This window comes from Herpailurus yagouaroundi, unplaced genomic scaffold (assembly GCF_014898765.1).
Source record: "Herpailurus yagouaroundi ecotype Mexico unplaced genomic scaffold, PumYag 163, whole genome shotgun sequence".
Lineage (NCBI taxonomy): Eukaryota > Metazoa > Chordata > Mammalia > Carnivora > Felidae > Herpailurus > Herpailurus yagouaroundi.
Window position 1 is genome coordinate 14,571,387 of NW_024412404.1, and position 26,082 is coordinate 14,597,468.

The 26,082-nt window shown below is 39.6% G+C and overlaps 1 protein-coding gene across 21 annotated transcripts in view; it reads right to left on the bottom strand.

Moving 5' to 3' along the window:
* USP54 (ubiquitin specific peptidase 54) overlaps positions 1-26,082 on the bottom strand; it is a 137,841-nt gene that overhangs the window by 9,384 nt on the left and 102,375 nt on the right. For 12 of the 21 annotated variants that reach the window (XM_040485390.1, XM_040485391.1, XM_040485388.1 and 9 more), the window contains 10 exons: positions 24,923-25,091; positions 23,397-23,567; positions 19,907-20,038; positions 19,354-19,734; positions 18,895-19,126; positions 16,825-16,958; positions 13,832-13,999; positions 11,222-11,356; positions 10,108-10,306; positions 6,923-8,319 (listed from right to left, as the gene is read on the bottom strand). In XM_040485390.1, the coding sequence (XP_040341324.1) occupies positions 6,923-8,319; positions 10,108-10,306; positions 11,222-11,356; positions 13,832-13,999; positions 16,825-16,958; positions 18,895-19,126; positions 19,354-19,734; positions 19,907-20,038; positions 23,397-23,567; positions 24,923-25,091 (3,118 nt within the window). Of the gene's footprint in view, positions 1-6,922; positions 8,320-10,107; positions 10,307-11,221; positions 11,357-13,831; positions 14,000-16,824; positions 16,959-18,894; positions 19,127-19,353; positions 19,735-19,906; positions 20,039-23,396; positions 23,568-24,922; positions 25,092-26,082 lie in introns of those variants that run through there. The other 9 variants (XM_040485395.1, XM_040485392.1, XM_040485399.1 and 6 more) reach the window with 7 other exon arrangements.

The window sequence follows — 26,082 nt, forward strand, 5'->3', positions numbered from 1 at the left end:
TGTGTTGGGCTCTGCACTGTGCACAGCCTGCTTGAGATTCTCTCTCTATCCCTCCCCTACTCATGTGCGCGCTCTCTCTCTCAAAATAAATAAATAAACTTAAAAAAGGGGGGGGGGGGAATCTGTAATACTAACCCTAGGCAAAAAAACCAAAAAACCAAAAAACAAAAACGTATATTTAGGTCTACATAGGATTATATCAACAGAAAAATACATAAATATGCACATTAGATTACTACCTGGGAAGGTGGAGGATAAAAGGCAGGAGGGACTCATGCAAGGGGATCAGAGATAAACAGAAAAATGTCTGTAATAAAAACAACATGTGTGCTGTCATCCCATTTATATAAAATTACTTCTGTGTTTTTTTAAAAAACACTCCTCAGCTGACTCTGATGGGCAGCCAGATCTAAGAATTATAGCTGTAATGGTTAGAATTTGGTGCTCCTCAAGTAAAGTCAAGTGTGATTCCTAGACAAGGTGGTAGCCACTGGAACCTTCTGAAGGGAATAGACTTTTTTTTTCATTTTTTAAAGTTTATTTACTTATTTTAAGAGACAGAGACAGCGGAGTGGGGGAGGCGCAGAGAGAGAGAGAGAGAGAGAGAGAGAGAGAGAGAGAATCTCAAGCAGGCTCTGCACTGCCAGCACAGAGCACAACGTGGGGCTTGAACTCATGAAACCGCGAGATCATGACCTGAGCTGAAACCAAGAGTTGGACATTTAACTGACTGAGGCACCCATGTGCCCCTGGGAATAGACTAATTCTTTTAAAGATATTTCAGCAGAGTTGAAGGTGGCCACCTATAAGGAGCTGAGGGGATTTATGGATTTGACAGAAGGTAGGGTTAAGATGTACTGCTCAATAGTAACAAGAAGAAAGCCTACCAGACATCATGCACTTCCTGATATAGAAATACAAAGTACCATCTCTGAAATCTTATTTAAAAATATTGGTGGGGGGGCGCCTGGGTGGCGCAGTCGGTTAAGCATCCGACTTCAGCCAGGTCACGATCTCGCGGTCCGTGAGTTCGAACCCCGCATCGGGCTCTGGGCTGATGGCTCGGAGCCTGGAGCCTGTTTCCGATTCTGTGTCTCCCTCTCTCTCTGCCCCTCCCCCGTTCATGCTCTGTCTCTCTCTGTCCCAAAAATAAATAAACGTTGAAAAAAAAATTTTTAAAAAAATAAAAAATAAAAAATAAAAAAATAAATAAAAATATTGGTGGGGCTCCTGGGTGGCTCAGTCGGTTGAGTGACCGACTTCGGCTTAGGTCGCAATCTCGAAGTCTGTGAGTTCGAGCCCCACATCAGGCTCTGTGCTGACAGCTCAGAGACTGGAGCCTGCTTCAGATTCTGTGTCTCCCTCTCTCTCTGCCCCTCCCCCACTCATACTCTGTCTCTCTCTCTCTCTCTGTCAAAAATAAACAAACATTAAAATAAATAAATAAAATAAAATAAATAAATAAATATTTTGGGGGTGACTGGCTGGCTCAGCCAGTAGAGAACATGACTCTTGATCTTGGGGTCATGAGTTCAAGCCCCACTTTGGGTGTAAAAATTACTTAAAAAAATAAAATCTTTTTTTTTTTATTTTTTTTTTAACATTTATTTATTTTTGAGACAGAGAGAGACAGAGCATGAACGGGGGAGGGTCAGAGAGAGGGAGACACAGAATCTGCAATAGGCTCCAGGCTCTGAGCTGTCAGCACAGATCCCGATGCGGGGCTCGGAACTGTGAGATCGCGACCTGAGCGGAAGTTGGACGCTTAACCGACTGAGCCACCCAGGCGCCCCCCAAAAAAATAAAATCTTAAAAAAAAAGAACCTGATTTTAATTAAGCCTCTACCCCTAATTACCAGATCACAGAAAAACAGGGGCTAGAAGAACATGTTTTAAAAAAGAAAAAAACTACCAGAATATAATCAGTAAAATCTAGAATGTGGATTTGACAAATGACCAAATCTTCCATAAATAAATTACCGGACAAAAATTTTATAGGCTAAAAAAAGCCTTGAGACATATCAACCGAATGCAATGTGTAGATCTTGTTTGAATACTAATTTGAAATAAACCAACTGTGAAAAGACATATATGGCACAATTGAGAAAACGTGAATACTGGCTAGTTACTATATTACATTAAGAAATTATTGTTAATTTTCTTGGGGTGCCTGGGTGGCGCAGTCGGTTAGGCGTCCGACTTCAGCCAGGTCACGATCTTGCGCTCCGTGAGTTCGAGCCCCGCGTCGGGCTCTGGGCTGATGGCTCAGAGCCTGGAGCCTGTTTCCGATTCTGTGTCTCCCTCTCTCTCTGCCCACCCCCCCCCGTTCATGCTCTGTCTCTCTCTGTCCCAAAAATAAATAAACGTTGAAAAAAAAATTTTTAAAAAAAATAAAAATAAAAAAAAAAGAAATTATTGTTAATTTTCTAGATATAATAAAATTATAGTTTTGCATTTAAAAAGAGTCACTATTTCTTAGAGATACATTCCATATTATGTATGGATGAAATGATATAATGTCTGGAATTTGCTTTAAAATAATCCAGTAGAGGAGTGCCTGGCTGGCTTAGTCAGTACAGCATGCAATTCTTAATCTCAGAGTCATGAATTCAGGCCCCACACTGGGTGTAGAGATTACTCAAGGAAATAAAAATAAAATAAAATAAAATGAGTAAATAAATAATTAGATAGATATTAAAATAATCCAGTAGGCAGAGGCTATAGGTAAACCAGAATTGGCCATATGTTGATAACTGGCCAAGATAATCACTATGGAAGCTAGTCATAAGTAGCTAGTCATAAGTACTAGCTTATTGGACAGCTATTGTAACATTTACTCTTACTCATTACTTTTGAATATATTTGAAATTTTCCCTAACAAAAAGTTATTTTTTATTTTTAAGATAATGTCTGCCTAACTTCAAAATTCTATGAAATTTAGAATAGAGGTCAAGGACAATGTTTATATACAACTCTTTAGGAACTATAATCATGTCAAAATTAATCTGGTCACAAAACACCATATACTATACGATTCCATTATATCATATGTCCAAAATAAACAAATATATAGCCAAAAACTAGATTAGAGGTTGCCTGAGGCTGGAGGAGAGAGGGGTAGGGGGGATAGGGAGTGACTACTAAGGGGAATAGGGCTTCTTTTTGGGGTGATTAAAACACTTTAAAACTGACTGTGGTGGGGCACTTGTGTGGCTCAGTTGGTTAAGCATCTGGCTCTTGATTTTGGTTCAGGTCATGATCTCATGGTTTGTGAAATTGAGCCCTGTGTCAGGCTCTGCATTGACAGCGTGGAGCCTGCTTTGGATTCTCTATCTCCCTTTCCCTCTGCCCCTCCCCTGCTCACATTCTCTCTCTCAAAATAAATAAACTTAAAAAAAAAACTGATTGTGGTGATAGATGGGCATATATATATATGTGAATATACTTAAAAAACACTGAATTATACATATTAAGTAGGTGATTTGTATGATATGTAAATTATATATCAATAAGGCTTTTATATTTTTTTAAGTCATAAGTCAGATAGAGAAAAACAAATACTATATGACCTCACTTTGTGGAGTCTAAAAAAAGCTAAATTCATTGAAATATAGAATGGTAGTTGAGGGGCACCTAGGTGGTTTAGTCAGTTGAGCATCCAACTCTTGATCTCAGCTTGGGTCTTGATCTCAGGGTTGTGAGTTTAAGCCCCGTCTGGGGCTCCATGCTGGACTTGAAGCCTACTTAAAAAAACAAAACAAAACAAAACAAAAGAATGGTAGTTGACATGGAGTGTGGGGGAAATGGGGAGATGTTGGTCAAAGGATATAATCTAATTAGAAGATGAATAAATTCTGGGGATCTAATGTACAGGATCATGACTATAGTTAACAATATTGTATTATTTACCTGAAAGGTGCTAATAGAATAGATCTTAAATGTTCTTACAAAGAAATTGCAATTATGCGTGGTGATGGTTGGGTTAACCAACCTTACTGTCGTTATCATTTCACATTATATATATGTCAAACCATCACATTGTACACCTTAACCTTACATGTTATTTGTAAATTATATGAATAAAGTGGGGGCGGGGGGAGAGATGCTTTGTAATTTGCTTTAGTAATTTGATGCTTAAAAAATGCTTTACAATAGGGGAGCCTGGGTCGCTCAGTCAGTTAGCATACGACTCTTGGTTTGGCTCAGATCATGATCTCACCATTTGTGAGATCAAGCCCCAAGTGGGGCTCTATGCTGGCAGCCCAGAGCCTGCTTGGGATTTTCTCCCTACTCTTTCTCTGCCCCTCCCCCCACCCTGAATAAATAAATATATTTTTAAAAATCTAAAAAAGAAAAAAATGCTTCACAGTAAGATAAAGAAGTACTCCCCTAAAGATATAGTCTATCATATACAGATCCTAATTGGCACTGTCCTTCATTACCTACTTCCTGATTTATTCCACCTGATCCCTTCTTTATGTTAATAAAGGCTAGTCTGGTTTGACAAGGATTTTAAGAACTGACTCATCAGATGGATATTTTAAATTAGTTTTTGTTCACTATTAAGCAAAAAAGTACTGTTGGGTACGTACTCTTTGAAATTGTTTACAGAAGTATAATCTTCCTGAAGGCTAATTTACCAGTCCATATCAAGAGATTTTTAAAAGTATTTAACCTTCAACTAGCTATTATCCTTGTAAAAATTTATTTGGAAGAGCTCATCAGAAATGTGCCCAAATACAAAGATATTCATCATCAGTTTATCTAAAAATTGGAAGAATTCTAAGCAAAGTATATAAAGTATCATAAAATTGTTGAATATATGATACATTCATATGCAGCATATTGTAGTCCTTAAAAGTGTTTCAAAAGAAAAATACTAATGGATATATTGTAAGACTATCATGGGAATAAACTATATACATATATTGTAACAATTTGCTTTTTATAAAAACAAAACAATATAAATACTAAATATAAATATATAGTATATACGCATAAAAAACAAAGCCAGAAGTAAACTCATGAAATTAGTAGTGGGACTATCAATGATTTTTGTTAGTTTATATATTTTCAAAACTATCCACAATGAAAAATGTTCCTATTTTGGGTAACATAAGAATTTTTTTTATTTGGGTTTTTTTTTTGGTAATATAATACTTGACAGTTTAATTTTAATTGCAATATATTCTTTTATATGTGTTTATTATTAAAAAACTTGACATTTGTATTTTCTTTCTCCCTTAGATAGGAAGCTAATTGAGGAAGACACCAGCTTTTCCTCATTCTTTAGAATCTTCCCATCCTGCCCTGTCCCGTGTACCTAAGGAGAATTTTAATAAACATCATTGCAAAGTCTACACTGTGATGCATATCCTAAAAAACATATCTTAATATCAAATCTTATATTTATGTGACACCCTCCCTCCCCAATAGCTTCTGGGAATAGCTTCTATGTACTCAGTAAATACCTGTATGGCTGTATTTAAACATCAACTGGCAGTATAACCTGTACTATTATGGAAACTGAGCTAAAGATAAAGTTCTCTGAGTTCAATTTCACAGAATCATACATATCATTTTCAGAGTTGGAGGGCATCTTGGGACAGCTGGGCGGCTCAGTCAGTTGAGTGTTGGACTTCAGGTCAGGTCATAATCTTGAGGTTTGTGGGTTCGAGCCTTGCATCAGGCTCTGTGCTGACAGCTTAGAGCCTGGAGCCTGATTCGGATTCTGTGTCTCCCGCTCTCTCGTTCTCTCTCTCTCTCTCTCTCTCTCTCTCTCTCTCTGCCCCTCCCCCACTCATGCTCGCTCTCTCTCTCAAAAATAAATAAATATTTATTAAAAAAAAAAAAGAGTTGGAGGGCATCTTTAAAAAGAAAATCATTGAACCAATTCTCTAATTTTGCAGGTAAAAACTCAGCCGTGGAATATCAAGTGACTTGTCCAAATTTATACTGACAGTTAATGATGGAACCAGAATAGTTCAGGCTTTGGAGTTCTTAAGTATATCAATCTAAGTTATAAATATTCTTCATGTCTACAATTTCCAGAACAAGTCTGTGAAGTACATTTAAGGTACAGACTTCATTCTTCACACAATATAACCTAATGGATAGCCAATGAATGGGTACCCTACAAGCATACAACCTTGAATATTTTAATTTTTTTTTCTTAATTTTTTTTCAACGTTTTTTATTTATTTTTGGGACAGAGAGAGAGAGAGAGAGCATGAACGGGGGAGGGGCAGAGAGAGAGGGAGACATAGAATCAGAAACAGGCTCCAGGCTCTGAGCCATCAGCCCAGAGCCCGACGCGGGGCTCGAACTCACGGACCGCGAGATCGTGACCTGGCTGAAGTCGGACGCTTAACCGACTGCGCCACCCAGGCGCCCCCAACCTTGAATATTTTAAAGCTGGTAGTTACTGAAGGGATCAGGGAAGCTCTTGATATTTCTGATTCAGTATGATCTAGAAATGCCACTTTACAGATCTGGCTCAATGTGGACACCCTCATTGCAAGTTGGATCTGGAAGCTAGATCATGGATTAGTTCAGTTCCCTCCTGAGCCATAAAAGGATGACTTTTCTTTTCAGCCTCCCCTACTTCAGGCTGAGTCTCTCTCAAAGACCTATGAACCATTCCTTAGCACAGAATGCCCAGAAAGCACAACAGCCCTGGCATATACTCATTGGTTTCTTCCTTTAGAAGGAGGGAATTGAACAATTAATGATTATTCTCTCCCCATTTTCCACTATAGCTAGAAAACGATCTAGCTCTTGTCCTAAAGTCTTCATAAATAAAGTCAGAAGATCTACCACCTCTTAGCTAGGATGTTATTTGGACAGAACACCACCCCTCTTCTTGTTCTGCTTTCGGCTTTTATATGTCTCCCACTCCCCCTGCCCATTGTTACATTCTTACCTGTTTGGTTAAATGAATGCCAGGCCACATCTTGCTGCCCCCATCCAGAACAGCCAGCTTGAGAAGCCTGAAGACTGGCTTGGTAGAGAGACTCCAATTCTGAGGTCTCCTGCTCTGTGTCTTGGTTCCAATGTGGATGCAAAAGGATGTGGTTTCTTTCTGGATAGGCTACACAGGTATGGGAATCATGGGGGGGGGACTTCATTCCTGGCCCAGGGACCCCATGTTTAAGCTGAGAATCACAGAGCCTTGTGACATTCACCCAGGAGTCCAAAGGCAAGGAAGTCCCCAAGTCGACACTGCTGCCCAGTTCCTTAGGCCTAGCGTCTCTAACTTGAGATGGCTTTCCTTGATACATGCTTGGATCTGCCAACCTGGGCTGTCTTCCCCTAGAAGTTTCACTATTAAGCAGCCCAGAGTTCATGGCAAGAGAAGGATAATCAGCAGGTTCTTCCCAGGAAGGTAGTCTGTCCCTCCCATCCAAAGAGGGTTGTTGTTGTTTTGCCCAAGGCCAATGGCCTTTCCCTCGACCCTGTGGGAAAGGAAGCTTAGAGTCAGAAGAGGAAGAGTTCTTTCTTAGACTGGTTGGCAAACTTCTATCCTGGGAACCTGTGCCATCCCTTGTGGAGGCACCTTGCATCCTCTGGAATTGCTCTGCTAGAGAACGGACAAGCCCCTTTGTGCTTGGAAACTCTGGCCTATAGGGATCCTCGCTGCCAGCATCCACTTTTGAAGTCAACAAGGTTTTGAGGCTTTTGGCTTGGAGGCATTCGTTAGTCTTCTGCACAGTATCAGGAGAGTGAAGCATAGGTGAGGAAGCAGCAGGCATTACAGTGTGGCAGGCCCTGTACAGGGGAAGGCTGGACTGAGCTGATGAACTTGAAGGACTACAGCCTAGTCTGTGTGCATCTCCTCTCTCAGAGGTGTCTGTTCCAGTTGAGTGTGACCAAGGCATCACCTGGGATGAGACAATAGGGTCCCTCTTTTCTTGGAATGGCTGTTCTTGATCAATTCCTCTTCCTTCTTGTGGGAGGAACCTGGTACAGCTGCTGTTGTCACCCTTGTAGCCTTGCAGCTTACTCTCTGGTACATCTAATGGTTCCCAACCATAATGAGCATTCTTCTCAGTCCTCCCTGGTGTTTTAGGTAAGGTCTCCCTGTGGAGCGTAGAGGGGTCAATGCTATCCTCAACTGAAGTCAGAAGGTTTGAGGCAGACCTACTGGGGGAATTGTGCTGTGGGGCAGACAGGGCAGATGACTCTGGGAAGAGTGATGAGTGTGACTCATGGCAGGAAGCAGGTGAGTGGATGAAAGAACTGGCCCCAAACTCTGTATTCGTGCAGGGTTCTAGTTGAGCCTCCCGGCTTAACAATACTTGGAGCGGGATAGGCTGTTCACTGAAATAAATGGAGAGAGCCAGTCATAAGCTGCCTTAAATGACAAGATCACTTACAAAAAGACCTGTTCATCTGATTCCCATTTCTAGCCATTCACAGAGGGAATGGTAAAAATAAATAGAAAGACAAGCACAAGTACAGTCAACGGTTCAGAGGTTCAAAAGAGAAGGCAGGCACATGGTCAGCTCACACCCAAGCAATAGGTAATATTAATTCTCTTTATTAAATACCCTCACCAAAGCTGCACACAGTAATATTAAATGAAGTCTTTGTCAATATTCTTCACTACCTGTAAAATCCCATTCCAATCATATTCTTCTTGCAAATTAAAAAAACAAAAATTGCTAGTCCCACATGCAGATGACATGAAGGTGAGCAAAGCCTAGAAGTCACTCATACCTAGGGTCCTGAGAGGCAGACCAGCCCAAAGAACCAAAAGCCACATTTACAGAGTACAGGGTGATTTTGGTTCATGGGATTACACAGAATTCAACTACTTCAAGTGTGTTTTCATAATCTGGATTTGGTTGTATTATTCACTGAGATATTTTCCCAAAGTAATACACTGTGACTCTCCAAAGATTTGGGAGTGAGACTAGGAATTAACTGCATTTACTCAGTTTCTTACTAATAGTTTTGTATTTCTGACCTAAAAAACTCAGTGTTAGAAGCACTTAAATAAAACCTCAATTACTTACATCAAGTGGCGTAAGTTTTCTAGAGAGAGTTTAGTTGCCTATATTGCTTATATTCAAAACGTATCTCTGATCAGATTCGCAGATCATCATTCAACTACTAGAGTACACAGTAGGAGAAAAGAAGAAGGAAGATCTCAGCTATTAGCATTAAATTTGAAAGAATACACTCTCAACTTCTGTGGGTAGAACCACCCAGTCACCCTTACAACATTATGAAGACTGCGTCCTTCTACTTCCACAGGGGACCTAATGGAGTGAAACAGACCTGGATTTGAAGTCCACCCCTCTACCACTTACTAGCTGAGTAACCATGGGTACCTTATGCATTTTATCCTCCCTGAGCTTGAGTTTCCTTATTTATAAAATATTACTAAATAACAGACTAATAGTCCCTATCTCCTAAGGTTATTGTGAGAATTAAAGTGTTTAGCTTAGTACCTGGACATAGGCAAATGTTCAGAAAATGTTAGCTGCTCTTATAATATTTATATTCTGAAAACTACTCAGGCTTATTAAAAGCCAAAATTAATTTTACCTTAAACCTACATATTGTAAGTAAGAGCCAAATTCCAAGCTAAAGTGTGAAAGCTATACCAGTGGCCCTGGGGAAGTGCTGCCCATAGGAAAGCAAAACAAAGGGAATCTTTGTGTCTCTTCTCTATGGTTCAATTAGAGCAAAGAATACTGCTTTCTCTGCTTCCATGAGGGACAGAAAGCACTGAAATCCCAAAACAAATCACATGGTTTTTACTGCAACATGGAACAGTTCAGATTGCCATGTCTGAGAACATAATATGTACATATTTAATAATCACATTATTATACCAGTCCAAGGACAAAGTCACCCACAGGAAATATGGACAAATGGTCTATTTATTATGCTATACTTTCTGTATCTTTCTAGGAGCTATTAAGAAAACGACTGGCAGTGGGATGAGTTTTCTGTGTGTCTAATCTGAGAAGAAAATATTTTCAGAGGACTCTTCTCTCTCCTCTGTAGTCACCAAGACTAGGAGAGTTCTGACTATGGAGCACCCATGGTCATGTCCTCCCCTGGTGTCCATAAACTACAGTGGATCCCAGGCACTACCTTGTTGGCTGAGGGAGGGCCGCCCCCTGTGAAGGGGGGCAGGCTGAGGGCTGCGACGGCTGCGGCGATGATGATTGCTGCTGCTGCATGCGATCCTGCAGGCTCCGTGCTTTTCGAATACTGATTTGCAACTTCTTATCGACTAGGGCTCTGCTGTGCGTGCTAGAGCTGGCACCATGCAGGGCAAGTCTTAGTTTAGCTAAAATGCAAAAGAAAATATAGCAGAAACAGAACACAAAATACAAACAAAAATAAAAATAAAATTGAACCAAAAATGAGCAAAGATATGCAGTAAAACTCAAAATGTGCAGCAGGAATGCAAGGCATGGACCATGCACATACTGTCCAGGGTACAGAGCTGGCTCTGGCTATAAGGAACATTCATGGAAGCCATGGAGGCCAAACAGATTAATCCAAATTTAAAAAAACAAACAAAAAGCTAAACTAAAATGAGTTAAGAAGATAAACTGGTGCTTCCATCTTAGAGACTGCCACTCTCATCCTTTGCAACTGACCTGTCCGACTCTGGTCTCCACACTTTGCTCCCAACTTCCCCTTCCCGACAGTCAACAGCAGAAATAAGATCCAAATCTGCATCTGTCTTTACAGAACACAGCTTCTTGTGGGTCACATTTAAGAACCAGATATAAATGCTAAGCCTTAGTCCTTCACTGTAACCTTATGGTGCACCATACCAGGAAAGCAAGGGAAGAACATGAATCATATATGCAGTGCAAAGTCACAGGCCTGGGAAATCACAGCCAATATATTCATTTCTTCTTGCCATAAGCTCCACCTAACTAGTCAGTGACTAGAGAAAGAACAGACTAACCTCAAATCTGACGTCTAACTTGGGATAAGAAGGTAGGCATGGCTGGATAGTTCATCTACAGACTCCTGATGAGGTCATTCCAGTAAATATCCATGGGCGAGATGACAGCGCAGGGCACACTTAAAAATCTGAAGGGCAACAATAGCTAAAGGGCCTCAGTTTGGGAGACTGACAGTGAGGAGACATAAAAGCTGTTTTCATCCCAACTGAGCGATGACACTAATAATACCTATCTCAAAGTTAGTCAAAATTGCCATAGCTGTAGCAGTTAGAGTTACTTACAGATAGCTTCGTTACAGAGAGCCAAAGCTGCAGCACAGTCTCCCTTCTGTTCCAGATGCAGCGACTCTTCAAACACTGAATCTGCCTCTCGCAAGGACCTCTCAAAGCCGTCACTCCTCCCTGAAAGGGCCAGTACTTTTCATTTTCATTACAATTTGTTCCACCTTTTTCTATGTAGTATTGTTTCCCTTAAGGGCACATAGATCTTTGCTGCTGAGCCTTTGATCTACCCTTATTCTAACTCTCCATTGCTATGAAGAAGTCTCTGAAACATGTAGGACATCCATTTTTGCCTTAACCAAGACATTGCCAAGGCCATGAAAAAGGAGTATGTCATTGTCCACCACATATTCCAACTCCAAGAGCTCTTAAGGGGGTCCCTCCAGAAAAGAACACCGTATTGTCTACAGCAGAAGGGTGGATTCTTATGCCTGGAACTGACCTGTTTCCACAGTGCAACAAGATACATCTTGCCAACCAGTGTCAGAATGCCCCAGATCTCTACAGAGACCTCTACTGCTGTGTTAAGGCAAAAGTGGCTTCACTACTCTGTGGAAAGCCATCTGTAAAATTTCTTTCCTACATCAATTCACAGTCCTCTCTGTACCACCCTCAACTGGAAAATTAGTACACCTCTTGGGCACTGGTGCTTTACAGTTCCTAACCTCAATATATCCACCAGGGCAGTTGAACAGCCTTTGTTGTTGGTTTGCAACCACATTCCTTTCATCAGCACTCCTAAGTATTTTCTTTTATCATGCTCTTGCTTGCCAAACCTACTGCAAAAGTCACTTTCCCATAGAGGGAGCATGAAATATTCCTTCCTCCCCTGAAAGCAAATGTGTACCAAAGCAGGTGCAAAAGAGTTCAAGTACAGTGCCAGATGAAAAAGCAAGTACTGCAAGGTCAACTTTTGTAAAAGAACGCTCAAGTTTATGTGTCCCCTTGGCTCTTACTCACTCATAAACTGGTAGTAAGCTGTATTGTAAATTCACTCACAATGGTGAATTTTGGTGAGTTTTCACATGCTCACAAGAAAAAAAATATCAAAATGTCAGTCATTTCTCCCATAATCTCCCCATCTTCCACTTACCTCCAACTTGACATGGTAAGAAAGGCTCTTCCATACCCCTAACATTAATTTCCTAATTCACTGTGGCCTTTGGAGAGCAATGGGAGGGCAGTGAAGTAGTAAGTTGGTTCTGAAGAACTTGGCATTCAGGTTCTATCCCACATCAAGAGATCTGATACCTACCCTCCAGGCCTAAGGTCTTCTCATAATATTTGACAATTGGATCTATATAATCTTTATAAGGAGAGATGGTAGTGAGAGCCATCAAAACAAAAAAGTTTCTCTCTCTCTCTCTCTATATATATATAGATATAGATAGATAGATAGATAGGCACACTACAATTGATCACTGTACTAGATTTTAATTCTAATCCTCTAGAATCTTAGCACTCCATTCCTTGCTCTTCCAGGAGATTCTGAATCAAAGTGTATGAAGAATTAACAATGAAATGTGGCCAGGATTCCCTCTCAACTTTCATGTACTGCCCAACTAACAAAGGAAGGAAAAAAGGTAAGGGAAGGAGATGAGTATAGAAGCATAATAACCCCGAGACCCCAGTGTAATATAGCTTGAGGACAAAAAGGGAGAGAAGACTATCCAAATGTAGGGACAGCTAAGGAACTAGGAATTTAAAACTAATTTGGAAACAGATACAATGCCTTGGGAAATATAAGGCAACAATTACCTTAAATCAAAAGACAATAGGATTAGAGGAGAAGAATGGCCCCAAATAGGCCCCCAAATTAGCCCAGTGGGAAGTGGGAAGTGGTCAACAAGAAAGCAGCCACCCAAAATAGCAAAGACTCCTATTCTTTGCACTATTTTAGCATAATGTTACATCTGGGGATTCTGAATAATAAGAATAATAAATTCATTTTATAGAAAGATACAAGTTCCAGGAGCCTATTTAAGGTATAACCCCTACTTTTCCTATTTTAAACTCCTATTTTGAAGACTAAGCTCTTTCGGTACAAAAGGACATCCTAAAGCAGTGAGAGGAAAAAAAAGTAACTAGTGTGGGGCAGTTGGAGAAGCATCATAAAGTCCACAAAAATTGTATGAGATTGGGAAATGAATCATCAGAGGATCAAAAGGCAATCAAGCTCTGTGTTCTTAGAACCTGTTTGGTAGACCCACTTCCTTAAAGCTCCAGGTGGGAAATTTCAAGGGTGTATTTCCGCTGAGCAAGTAGAATTTCCCTTATCAGTGTGGCTGACTCACTGCCCTGTTCTGCTATTTCTGAATTGTGATTAGCTTTATTTACACCTTCTACAGTAGAGATGTGCATGGGAAATATTTTTATGAATAATACTATCTCTCATCATTAGACTTTTAATACATGAGCCCCAAATCAGTGCCTGTCTTCCAATCAACAGGCTTGTCACCTCCTACTTCAGCTAGTTCTCACTAAAATGAGTGAATTATGATAAAATACAACTTAGCTAAACAGAAGACAGGAATTTATAAGCCTGAATATTTTTTTCTTTCCTCTCTTCTCTGTCCCCATCACCCATAACCTAAAGTTCAGAACAATTACCCTGATTCTGCAGTTCATCCAAGTCCATGAAGCGACTGGGATGAGGGTTAAATCCTTTAGCTGCCTCTAATTCCTTTTCCCGTTTCCTGCGAAGTTCCTGTTCCTGGGCCCTCCTGGCCACTTCCTCCTGCAATTCATCCAGCTCGCTTTTGGAAGAGAGCTCCCCACCTGGAATACAAGCAAGGAAGAAGAGAAATTGCCACATTTCCATAACTAATATGAAGCACCTGCTGCATTTATGGCCACTGCATTGCCTTTCCTTTAGAAGTCTTTATTCATTTTGGAATTCATGTTTTGGATAGTGATTTCCATATCAGATTCAGGGTGAGATCTGGGCTATGAATTATAATGATAATGATGATAATGATAAAATATTTATTGAGTGGCTTTATAACAACGATAACAATATAACATTTGTTGAGCATTTACTATATGATGAGCACAGTTTTAAGCAGTTTTACATTCATTATTTAATTATCATGACAACCTATGAAGTAGATACTATTATTGCCTACATTTTAGGAAAGAAGAAACGGACACACAGAATAAATAACTTGCCATGACAACGATAATAAATGATGGAGCTGAATAAAGTCAAATAGGTTGGGGCGCCTGGGTGGCTCAGTCGGTTAAGCGTCCGACTTCGGCACAGGTCATGATCTCGCAGTTTGTGGGTTCGAGCCCCGCATCAGGCTCTGTGCTGACAGCTCAGAGCCTGGAGCCTGTTGCATATTCTGTGTCTCCCTCTCTCTCTCTGACCCACCCCTGTTCATGCTCTGTCTCTCTCTATCTCAAAAATCAATAAAATAAATAAATAAAATAAATAAATAAAGTCAAATAGGTTAAATTCATAATCCATGCTCTTAACTATTAGAGAGCATTCTCAACCATGTGCTGCCTCTGATTCATTGGGAAACTTCAAGCAAGTCGACTTCTCACCCTTAATTTCTACCATCTCTTTTAAAGAGTTTATAAAATATCCAGTATAAATTCAATTTTATAAATGTTCATAGATGGAACCAAATAGATCCCAAAGGACATCCATGATATATTAAGTGAAAATTCAAGTGACAGAATAATATATATGACTTCATTTTATTTTTTTAACGGTAGTAATAAACATATCCATATACTTACATAGGCATACAAAAAATGTAGAAAAACATATACCATGATGCAAACACCGGTTCCTTCAATTTGAAGAGGGAGAGGGCAGGTTACTAAATTGTTGGACTTATTTTTACTTCCGTAACTTTTTAAAAGAGTGATCAAAGTTACCAGGCAAAAATTTTTGTTCTGTGCCAAAATAAAATGATAGGATCAATTGTGAGCCACAAGTATTCATGCCTTTGTATACTAAGGGTCTCCTATACAAAGAGGACAGTATGGTGTGTGAGGAATTTGTTGTAACTCCTTGCAAAATATCTTTTACCAGTGGAGGAATAATATTGGTGGATTCTATCCAAAGTAGTCCAGAATTAGGGCTATTAGAGATGTCATGAGACTCGGTCTTTAGTGACCTGAAAAGGTACTGGCTATCTAAAGAAAAGAGAAGGGGGAATAGGCTCATGCATGACCACAAGCTTCTCAAAGCAATGTTAGTCAACGTGAAATAAATTAAAATGTAGTAAGTAAAGCAAATGTATACTTTCATTAAGAAGCATGAATTTCTTCCATGGGTTTCAAATTACAACCTACTCCAGCCCAGGATTTCAGAGATACCTGCTTCTATTGGCATTGTTCTGTTCTGCCAGATGTTAGCAACCTACTGGCACTCACACCTAAAAGAATGCATGCCTTGTCATTACTGCTGCATACTTCCCTTCCAGCCACCTCTGAGAACTTTTGGTGGCTATCAAGAGAATTGGCAGTCATACCATTAAGACTGGTCTTACCTCTACAGGCTGGTACACAGTATTCTGTCCACTTCTTCCTAGTAAGCTGACCACAGAACTACATCCAGAAGCTCATTAAATCAGACCATAGTTAAGGTTTCTGCCCACATACTCTACTCCCAATTGATCTAACAAACCAAAAAAAGGAGGGGGGGGGGGGATGAAGGTTGATCTGTAAGTTAGACAAGTAGCTCCCAGAACTCCCTAGTTAGACACTCACCACCTTCCCTTAGCCATTGCAAAAAGTCTCTATCTGGGGAGATTGCCTATGTATCACCTCAAATTTCAGCTTTAAGTAAGTAAGGGATTTATTTTAAACCATTTAGACTGGGTCTCTACTTAAGTGGAATATGTACTGTAAGTATATATGTGTATTGTGAGAGGAATGTAAAAGGGAACTAAAACCTCTAACTACCTCAAATCTCTACCCTCAGTGTCTCACACCTGAAATTCCAGTATTCTTTTACCTTTAGGCTTTGACTTTAATTTTAAAATGCTAGTTTCTCTTAGAAAAAGCATGCTTTAAACTATTTCCAGTCATTTACATTTAGTATGAAGGAGTCAGATCATTCCTTGAGAGCTCATTTTAAGAAGGAGTATGAGGACACAAGACACACTCAAGAAGGGAAAACAGGGATACTGGACAGGATACAGAGGCAGGGATAAGGATGGGTTTAGGTTTACTTATTCCCCAGTTTTGCCTATAGCCTTCACATCCCCCTTTGTCATCTCAATTCATAGAACTAAACACTAAGAAATCCATTCCCATGAGGCTTCCTCTACACCAAAGGCAAAAACTGGCGAACTTATTCCTGTGAGGAATGCAGGTGCTACTGACACAGTTCACCATATTTCTGTTCCTTCTTGTTCCAGCAAGGGCTCTTGCCAAGGTGGAAAGAACGATCAGGAAAGCCATGATGCAGAACAGAAAGTAGATAAATCCAAAGATGGGACAGCTCAAATGCCTCCGTATTTACATAGTGATGAAAACTTAAAGTACAACCATCCTCCAATTTCAAATGTGCTCAGGTAAGGCTATTTCCCAAATAGATTTGGCAGTCAAATCCAGTCCTCCAAGTCCAGTGTCTTTCTGCTTACCTGAGAGGTGCTGATTTTTTGCCCAGCTACTCCTGGATGCTGTGGAGTCCGCCTCCAGTATGCTACTGCTGTGAGACTTTGGGATGTGACGCCAGGAAGGTGCCAACCCAGCTGATCTCTTAGCACTTGGATCCCTTCAAAAGACAAACCAGAGTCTAGTGAAAACATCAGAAGGGTGTTAACTTGCAACATTCCTAGGACTAAATTCCCTCAAAAACCAATAAAACATCAAACTAATATAAAATTGAAGTATCTGCTAAACTACCTCTGAAAGTAGTTCCCCCATCTTATCTCATCTCATTCACATTTTGTGCATCTAGCACAGTGTCTGGCAAAAAAAACATATTCAATGAATCAATAAATATAAGCTCTCACATGGGTTGCCTTCCTCTTTCTTACACCTTTGTGGCCATCTTCTCATGTGTAAAACTCAACAGGGTCCTGTGTCAAGGGATGAGCAATGGGAAAATATGAGGGTGTGATTATCACCTTTGTAGAAGACAAAATCACTCTTTTCAAAGCAGCAACACTGTTAGGAAACTTGCCTCTGTGGCAACTTAGTAGAAACAATGTAGGAAAATCTAAAATTTATGGGGCTCCTGGGTGTCTCATTCTGTTGAGCATCCAACTCTTGATTTCTGCTCCGGTCACGATCCCAGGGTCATGGGATTGAGTACGCTATCAGGCTTCGTGCTGAGCGTGGAGCCTGCTTAAGATACTCTCTCTTTATCTCTCTCTCTCTCTCTCTCTCTCCCTCCCTCCCTCCCTCCCTCCCTCCTTCCTCTCTCCCTTTGCCTCTCTCCCATCCTCATACTCTGTCTCAAAACATAAAATAAAATAAAATTTACAAAGCAAACTGGGCCCTATGGACAGGGCACAATGAGCACTATTAAACCATCAATGTTATCTTAGAGAATTATGAATATCATTGGCTTCATAAAACACAGAATCCCTGTGACCCTTAAAAAAAATAACCTACCCTAAATGAAAGGCAAGAATAGATAACAATTGTATTTACTCTCTGATGATAGGACTATATGTTTTGATTCACTAATTCTTCCATTTTAAGTTATTTACTAAACTATTTTACATGTAATAAAGTTCTTTCTCAAATGCCTTTGCTCCTTCTCCCAGCAGAGGGTGCTGTTGCTATAGAAAGTTGACAGAGCACCCCTATGTTTATTGCAGCATTATTTACAACAGCCAAGATAGGAAAGCAATGAATGAATAAAGAAGATGATATATATACATATATAATGGAATATTACTCAGCCATAAAAAAGAATAAAATTTTGCCATTTGTGACAACATGGATGGACCCAGAGGGTATTATTATGCTAAGTGAAATAAGTTAGATAAAAACAAATATAATTTCACTTACATGTGGAATCTAAAATATAAAACAAATGAACAAATAAACAAAAACAGAAACAAAAATCACAAATACAAAGAACAAACTGGTAGTTGCCAGAGGAAAGGGGGAATAACCGAGGGGGCTTAAGAAGTATAAATTCACAGTTATAAAATAAATAAGTCACAGAGATAAAAAGTAAAGCATAGAGAATACAGTCAATAATATTGTAATAATATTCTATGGTGACAGATGGTAACTACATTTATTGTGGTGAGCATAGTGTAATATACAGAACTGTCCAATCACTATGTTGTATACCTGAAACTAATATAACATGGTACACCAACTTTATTTCAATTTTGTTTCATTTTTTTTTAGGTTTTTAGTGTGATTGTTTTTTTAAATTTTGTTTAAATCCAAATTAGTTAATATATAGTGTGATTATGGTTTCAGGAGTAGAATTCAGTGATTCATCACTTACATGTAACACCCAGTGCTCATCCCAACAAGTGCCCTTCCTTAATGCCCTTCACCCATTTAACCCATCCCCCCCCATTTCAATTTAAAAAAAAGAAAGAAAGAAAGTTGATAAAGCACAATACTTTGCCTGCAAGATGGTAATAAAGTCCTTTTCTCCATTTATCTGACTTGAAAAGCCTCTTGGTGACTCACATTGCTGCAAGGGACAATGAAGCAATTCAAGAGCCAAACAATACCTGCAGACACTGGAGCTTTCAGGCAGGGCTGCATCCAGGCTGATGGGGCTGCTGCTGTTCCTCTCACTGCTCTCATAGCCAGATTCCATTCGTTGTATTAGGCGAGGGTGCTGTTCTAAAAGGTGAGAGCCTGGCCTTGCTGGGCCCCAGGGCTTGTACTGGGGGCTTGGTCCACCAGTTTTAATGTCGTAAGCAGGTGGCTTGCTTAGTTCATCTGGCATAAATTCTTTAGCTATCCCGATCAAAGGACAAGTATGGAAAAGGAGGTAGATTTAGCATCTGCCTCAAATTAAACATAACCAACCCTCCCTCCAGCTACTCATTCACTGAACTCCTATCTTCAAAAGGCTCAACATCAGCATATAAAAATGCACCTTACTGACTCTACCAGAAAATCCAGGTTTTTTAAATACGTAAGTCAACTTTATTCAAAAGCCCAATTCTTCTCTATCTCCTCACCTGAATCCTCAGAAAAGGGGCTAAGCTGGGTATAGCCACAGTGCTTCCTTTTGTCCTTACTAAAGATACTGTCAATATTCAGAGACTCCCGTTTGGGTCTCCACGTTGGACGATACTTGCTAGAAGAACTGGATTTTGACTCACTGCTGGTACTCTCTACTTCCCAGTCACGAGAATGTAAAGGCAGATTTCTAGGAGGCTTTTTGTCAGTTTGGTCTCCTCCCTTCCCCACGCAGGGAGATCCTAGGTTGGTCTGAGAAGCCAGTGATGGTCTGTTGTGAATCATATTGCTGACTGTCTCTTTAAAATCCCTTAGTCTATTGGTGCTGCTAGATGGTTTAGAGGCATTCCTAGGAGCCTGCTTCTCTTTCAATGTTTCTCCTAAAAACACAAAGAATGAAACAAATATAAATGTTTAAAGTGATCACAGATACCTAGACCCCAAAGTGTAAAAGCAAGGAAATCCCTTTGAGCAGAATAGAAAAGCCAGTATGGACCATGACAAAAGCTGCCAGAGTGAATGAAAAAAGACAAAGAGTGCAGAGTGGCTTGCCTTCACTGTGGTACCCTGAGGCCTGTGGCTCATCGCCTTTCCTCCTAACCCGGCCAGAGTTCCTCTTGCGTTCTATCAGTGACCCTTTCTTGGATGTGAGTTTCTGATTACATTCACTATCAGTCAGGTGTCCTGAAAGAACAAGGAAATGGGGGTAAGCTCGTATCTGAAACTTACCTCCATCCTCTTGAGAACCTAGCTTCCCTTTGGGATTCACAGCAGTGCCACAAATTTGGTATACCCATGAATCAGAAGCTGTAGGGGCTAAGGCTATCTGATTTAAGTGTAGCAGGAATCTCTCAATAGATAAATGCGAAGAAGCTCAAGTATTTAATGGGAGCTTCCAAATTTATAATGTCTCCTGAACAATTACCAGTCTTGATCCTGCCCGTAGTCTCTCCCAGTGACCCAGAAGGACACATTACTTGCTAATTTTTAAAACGTGACAGTTTTAAAGATTGTATAAAAATGTCATGTATCAATATGTTTTCATTCTCATAAATAGAAGATAGAGCTTTCCTTTTATTTAGCAACATATCAAGTAAAGCCTAACTTTTATTATACCTAGTATTATCCAAGTTGCCCCAGCCTTTGCCCACAAGAGGTCTGATTGTGGGTGGCTCCCTCTCCCCACCTCCCATTCAGTTCTAAACCTTCCTTAAATGTTAATCATTTAAAATTAGGACATTTGAACTCTGCATAATTCTCATTCCCATCCACAATGAGTGCTTTACCAAACTTGGCTTCACCCAACGTGGCTTCACCCAGATATTACACTTCAAAATTCCTCAGTATTGATTTCTGGGAAGCCCAGAAAATACATAACTTGCCCTGCTTCACGCCCATAGGATGTAAATGTAGGAGTCTGATTTGATAACAGCAAAGGTCAGATTCTAAAGGATATAATCACCTGAACTGCTGGAAGCCAAAAGTGAATTAAGCAATTGAATTAAATTGGAAGGCAGGTTTAGGGACAATCCTCTAGGTTTTCAAATGAACCATGAACTGTTTTCACACATTAGTATATGAAAATTCTTGTACATATTCAGGTATCAGCACTGTAGTGACATGCCCATCTCTTTTCAATCAATCACCAATGTAATCTTTTATTGCTTTATATCTGATCCTTCGCTACCTCTGGGCCCAAAAAAAAAAGATTTAAGAAAGGAGAAAATCACTTGGAGCAACTAAATCTGCAAATGTTAAACCAATGAGAGTATGCTCCCCTGCCCCAGCCATTCACAAACCTTTAACATAAACCTGACTCTGCTGGAAAATATGCCTTGTTTATCGTGTTATTTGGCTTCTCCCTGACTCAGTTTCAGAAATATGGTCTTAAAAAAATCATACTTTGCAGTAGTCATCTACACAATAGTCATCAAAAGAAACCCAACCTGAGTCTGACCAAAGCTCTAGGTCCAACTGCCAATTTATAAGAAATACAGAGAACAGAGAAACATGCTAAAGTTTAACATAGGAATACAATCAGCAAATTTTAGAATGTGGGGAATCTATAGGACAAAGTACCTAGTTGTTCAACAATAAACTGCAAGGAAAAAATGGAGGAGAAACCTATACTTTAAAAGAAACATAAAAGACTTATCAATTCATCTCACTGCATAGACCTCACTTGGATCCTGAATCAAGCACACAAACCATTAAAAAATAACAACATTTATATTTGGATATTTGAACACTCATTGGTTACTTAGTGGTTTTTAGGAATTATTGTTAATATTTTTTAAGTGTGATAATGATATGTTTAAAAATGATTTCTCATGTTTCAGATATACTAAATATTTAGACACATTAAAATATTTATGGAAAAGGTGATAATATCTGGAATTTGCTTCAAAATAATCCAGGAGTAGTGAGAGTAGATAGAAATACAGACAAAACTAGACTGGCCATGAGTTACAATTTTTAATTTTTTTTTTAATTTTATTTTACAGAGACAGTGTGTGTGAGCAGAGGAGAGGGGCAGAGAAGGAGAGAATCTTAAGCAGGCTCCACGCTCAGCACTGAGCCCAATGTGGGGCTTGATCCCACAACCCTGGGATCGTACCTGAGCCAAAATCAAGAGTTGGATGCTCAACCGACTGAGCCACCCAGGCACTCCAAGCATGAGTTATAATTACTGATACTAGTCAATGAGTCCATGGAAGGGTAGTATACTATTCTGATACTTTTGAAAATGTTTAAAATTCTCTATTTAAAAAAAAAAAAGGTATTTACCCAAAGAATACAAAAGTACTAATTCAAAGGGATACATGTACTCCTGCTGTTTATAGCAGCATTATCTACAATAGCCAAATTATGGAAATGGCCCAAGTGTCCATCAGCTGATGAATGGATAAAGAAGACACAGTATATATATATAAAACAATGGAATATTAGTAAGCCATAAAAAATTGAAATCTGGCCATTTGCAATGACATGGATAGAGTTAGAGAATATTACACTAAGAGAAATAAGTCAGAGAAAGACAAATACCATATGATTTCACTCATATGTGGAATTTAAGAAACAAAACAAATGGACCAAGGGAAAAAAGGAGAGAGAGAGAGAGGCAAACCATGAAACAGACTCTTAACTATAGAGAACAAACTGATGGTTACCAGAGGGGAGGTGGATGGAGGGATGGTTAAACAGGTTAATGGGGATTAAGAAGTACACTTGTGATGGGCACCAGGTGTTGTACAACAAGTGCTGAATCACTATATTGTACACCTGGAACTAATAATACACCATATGTTAACAACTGGAATTTAAATAAAAACTTTAAAAGGACCACCAATCTGAAGCCATGAACTCACTAATTCCCACGTCTCTAGAGTATGGGCACTGTTCTGTGTATTAGGTGATAAATTTTTCATCTCATCAATCAGTCACTCACTGTTCTTTGTATGCCCTGTATTGATTTCTTCCACCAACAACAGGTACACTCTTCAATAGAAGAACAGAAAAATTCAAGAATGTTCTCCACATAGAACTCACAATAACAAACAAGCTAGCTTTCTTTCTTTGGCCTTTCTATCCTTCAGGAAGCAAGGTGATCAGCACACATCCATGCCCATAAATATGCCCCTGCTCTCAAAGCCCTTCACTTAAGATAAAGCCTGGCATGAGAACATGATGAGGTGCAAAACCATAAGGGTTTATTGGGACACTATGAGAAGCACAGGGATCAAGAATACAGGAAAAAAAAAAAAAAAAAAAAAAAAAAAAAAAAGGCAGATTTTGGAATAAACAATCACATTAATAATCACATTACAATCATCCTTATTGATATGCTACTGTTGATAGGAAAATGTGCAATGGCACATCATCATTCGGTCAGAGTTGTGTTGCTTCTTTTCATCCCACCCAATTACCCAAGTTCTCCCTTTGCATGACAAACGTTTCTGACTTGCCCCAGTTTCTTTTTCTTGGGAGAATCTCTGTGCAGGAACTGAATCAGGCAAGCAGGGTCCACTGTAAAACTCCCTACCTGTGTCCCGACTGCTCTGAGACGTGGAATCATTCTCCACATTATAGATGACTGTCCCCTGAGATTCAGAAGAGAAGTGACTGACCACAGACTCATGGTGGGAGTGTTTGTAGGGATAGCTCTCCGTTGAAGAATCTGTTCGAGTATCACTTGAGATGGAGGGCTCCCTCCCTGAGGGAAGGAGGAGACACATATGCCAAAGTAAGGAAAGAGAGAAGGACAGTAACAGAGAGAAGGCAAACAGCTGGATGGAAACAAAGGTCCATAAGGCAAGAACTTCCTAGAAGGAAGGGTGAGAAGGATATACCAGAGCCATTCTTCCCAACACCCAACTTCCATATTGCCCAGACACACAAAGAATTCCTCCCACTCCTGTCCCTACCTTGCTGAAGCCCTCACTTTGCCTGCCACTGTGAAAAACTGTGGGGCTTTTAGAAAACCTATGGGAAAAGTGGAAGAAAGGAAAAAGTTGTGAAAGTAAGATCTATTTAGATGGAGAGTCCCAGGCCGACCTGGCAATAACTAGTTGTTCCCCATCCCGTAATTTTTTTCCTATACTGCCAGAAATGTCACTTTGATTTTAATTGATATTGTAAACATCTTAATATATCTGAGAAATTATGTGGCTGTTACTTATACTTTAGAGTAAATTAGTTCAATCAGACTACTTTCCTCTGAACAACTCACTGAGATGAGCACAACAGTGGAAATGGGTGTTTGACTGAAAGGAGAAAAAGTAGAGCAGACCTGAGTTGGGTACGAGGCTGGGAAGAACACCAGGTACCAAGCAGGAAGGAGGTACAAAAGGGAGGGGGGAAAATTCCAAAGACAAATGTGTTCTCTTTCAAAATTATACTCAAGGACAATCCTAGATCTAGAAGACAAAAAGAATATTTCTTTTTTCTCCTTTTCAGAAATCAAGCCAAAACCATTAGGGCTATATTTCTAATATATTATAAGCCTCTATGGGCTAGGCTGAGACTTTAGCCATCAAGCTGCAAATTGTTGCTACAGGGGAACAATTTAGGCTGCAACCAACTGAATTAGAAGCAAACTGATTCACAGGCTGAGGAATACTGCTACTACACTTGACATCTTAAAACAAAAATCTCTTATCCCAAATAAAATGATAAGCTTTGTAGTAACTCATATAATTTTTTCTTGGTCTTCACAACTCAGTGAAGTCACTGTTAAGTTGCTAGTAAGAATCAGTCATCTTTACTAATACTGGAAGGTTAAACACTGAGTTTCCCTCACAAACTTATTATTTCAGTCTAAATCAACCTAATTTCCTTTTCACTTTTGAATCAGGGCCAGGTGACTTAGGCAACACATTCTTGAAGGCTGAAAGAAACAAAGCCTGGCACACTTTGGGCTTCAACACGAGTTGGCACTTCTTTCTATCTCTAATGGATCCCCTTTGTATAAGCTAGTTATGTGCTAGGCTCATGATTAAGTATGAGTTCTAACTGTCCAGTGATCACATTGGAAGGGAGAAGGAAGAGGTAAAGAGCTAGGCTGCTCACCTGAATCTTCACTATCGTAGCAGGTCTTGCTGTATGACTGGAACTCCACTTGGGGAGGCAGGTCCTGAGTAGACACTGGGGTACCCTGCGGGTCTGCATAAAGCAGTAGCAAAGGCTGATAATGCCCCTTGATGCATTTGGTCACCACATCCTTCCATTTTGGCCCAATCTGAACCAGAAACAATCAGAAAAACATGACTTATACTTCATATCCACAATTCAAAACATATCTTCCTATTCTGTTTTTCTAAAGAAAATAAAAGAAATAAAAAAGACAAGAATTGGGTAAAGAGACCACAAAAGAGACCTTAGACCTAAATTTCATGAGTTTTTTGTTAAGTCTGTTTTTGTTAAATCTTTTTAGAAAGCAATGGAACCTTATAAGAGATAGGAATGATGAATAAAATTACTTTCATTCCTGTGAAACAACAATTCAGTTGCGAAATATAAATAAAAGTACTCCAAGGTGAACATGCTATGTGAGGGGACTTCAGCTGCCTTGGTGACCAATTCCTTTTCACATATTAAAGCCCTGGCTTGAAATTTACAATTCTATAAATTATATAATTTTCTCCTAAATATTAAAATCACTTTTATGAATCTAAAGAGCAGGCAGAAACTCTCTCACAGACTGCTTTAGAATGAATGACATTCCATTTCAGAGTTCACACGTGACAGGACATAAATGTCAAACTGCTTAGAATAGACAGATGAACCTCAGTCTTAGCTTTGAACTGGATTCAGCACTGCCAAAGCAGTGGAAAAGAGTGACAGAAGACCATGGAAACAACAATCCAATCAAATCTCTAAACTCACCCTCTCTTAAACTTGAACCAGTCACATTCTGAGATGGTGTGCTCTGAAGAGCTGAACAATTAGCATAGTGCTTATTTCATAATAGATGTTCATTAAATTTTTAACTTAGTTATTATTTTAACTAAAAAAAATATGCTTTTTTAAAAGTTTATTTATTTATTTTAGGAGAGAGAGAGCACAAATGGGGGAGGGCCAGAGAGAGAAGGAGAAAGAGAATCCCAAGCAGACTCCATGCTCAGCACAGAGCCTGACATGAATCTTGATCCCACAAACCATAAGATCATTACCTGGGCCAAAATCAAGAGTTGGATGCTTAACTGACCGAGCCACCCAGGCACCCCAAC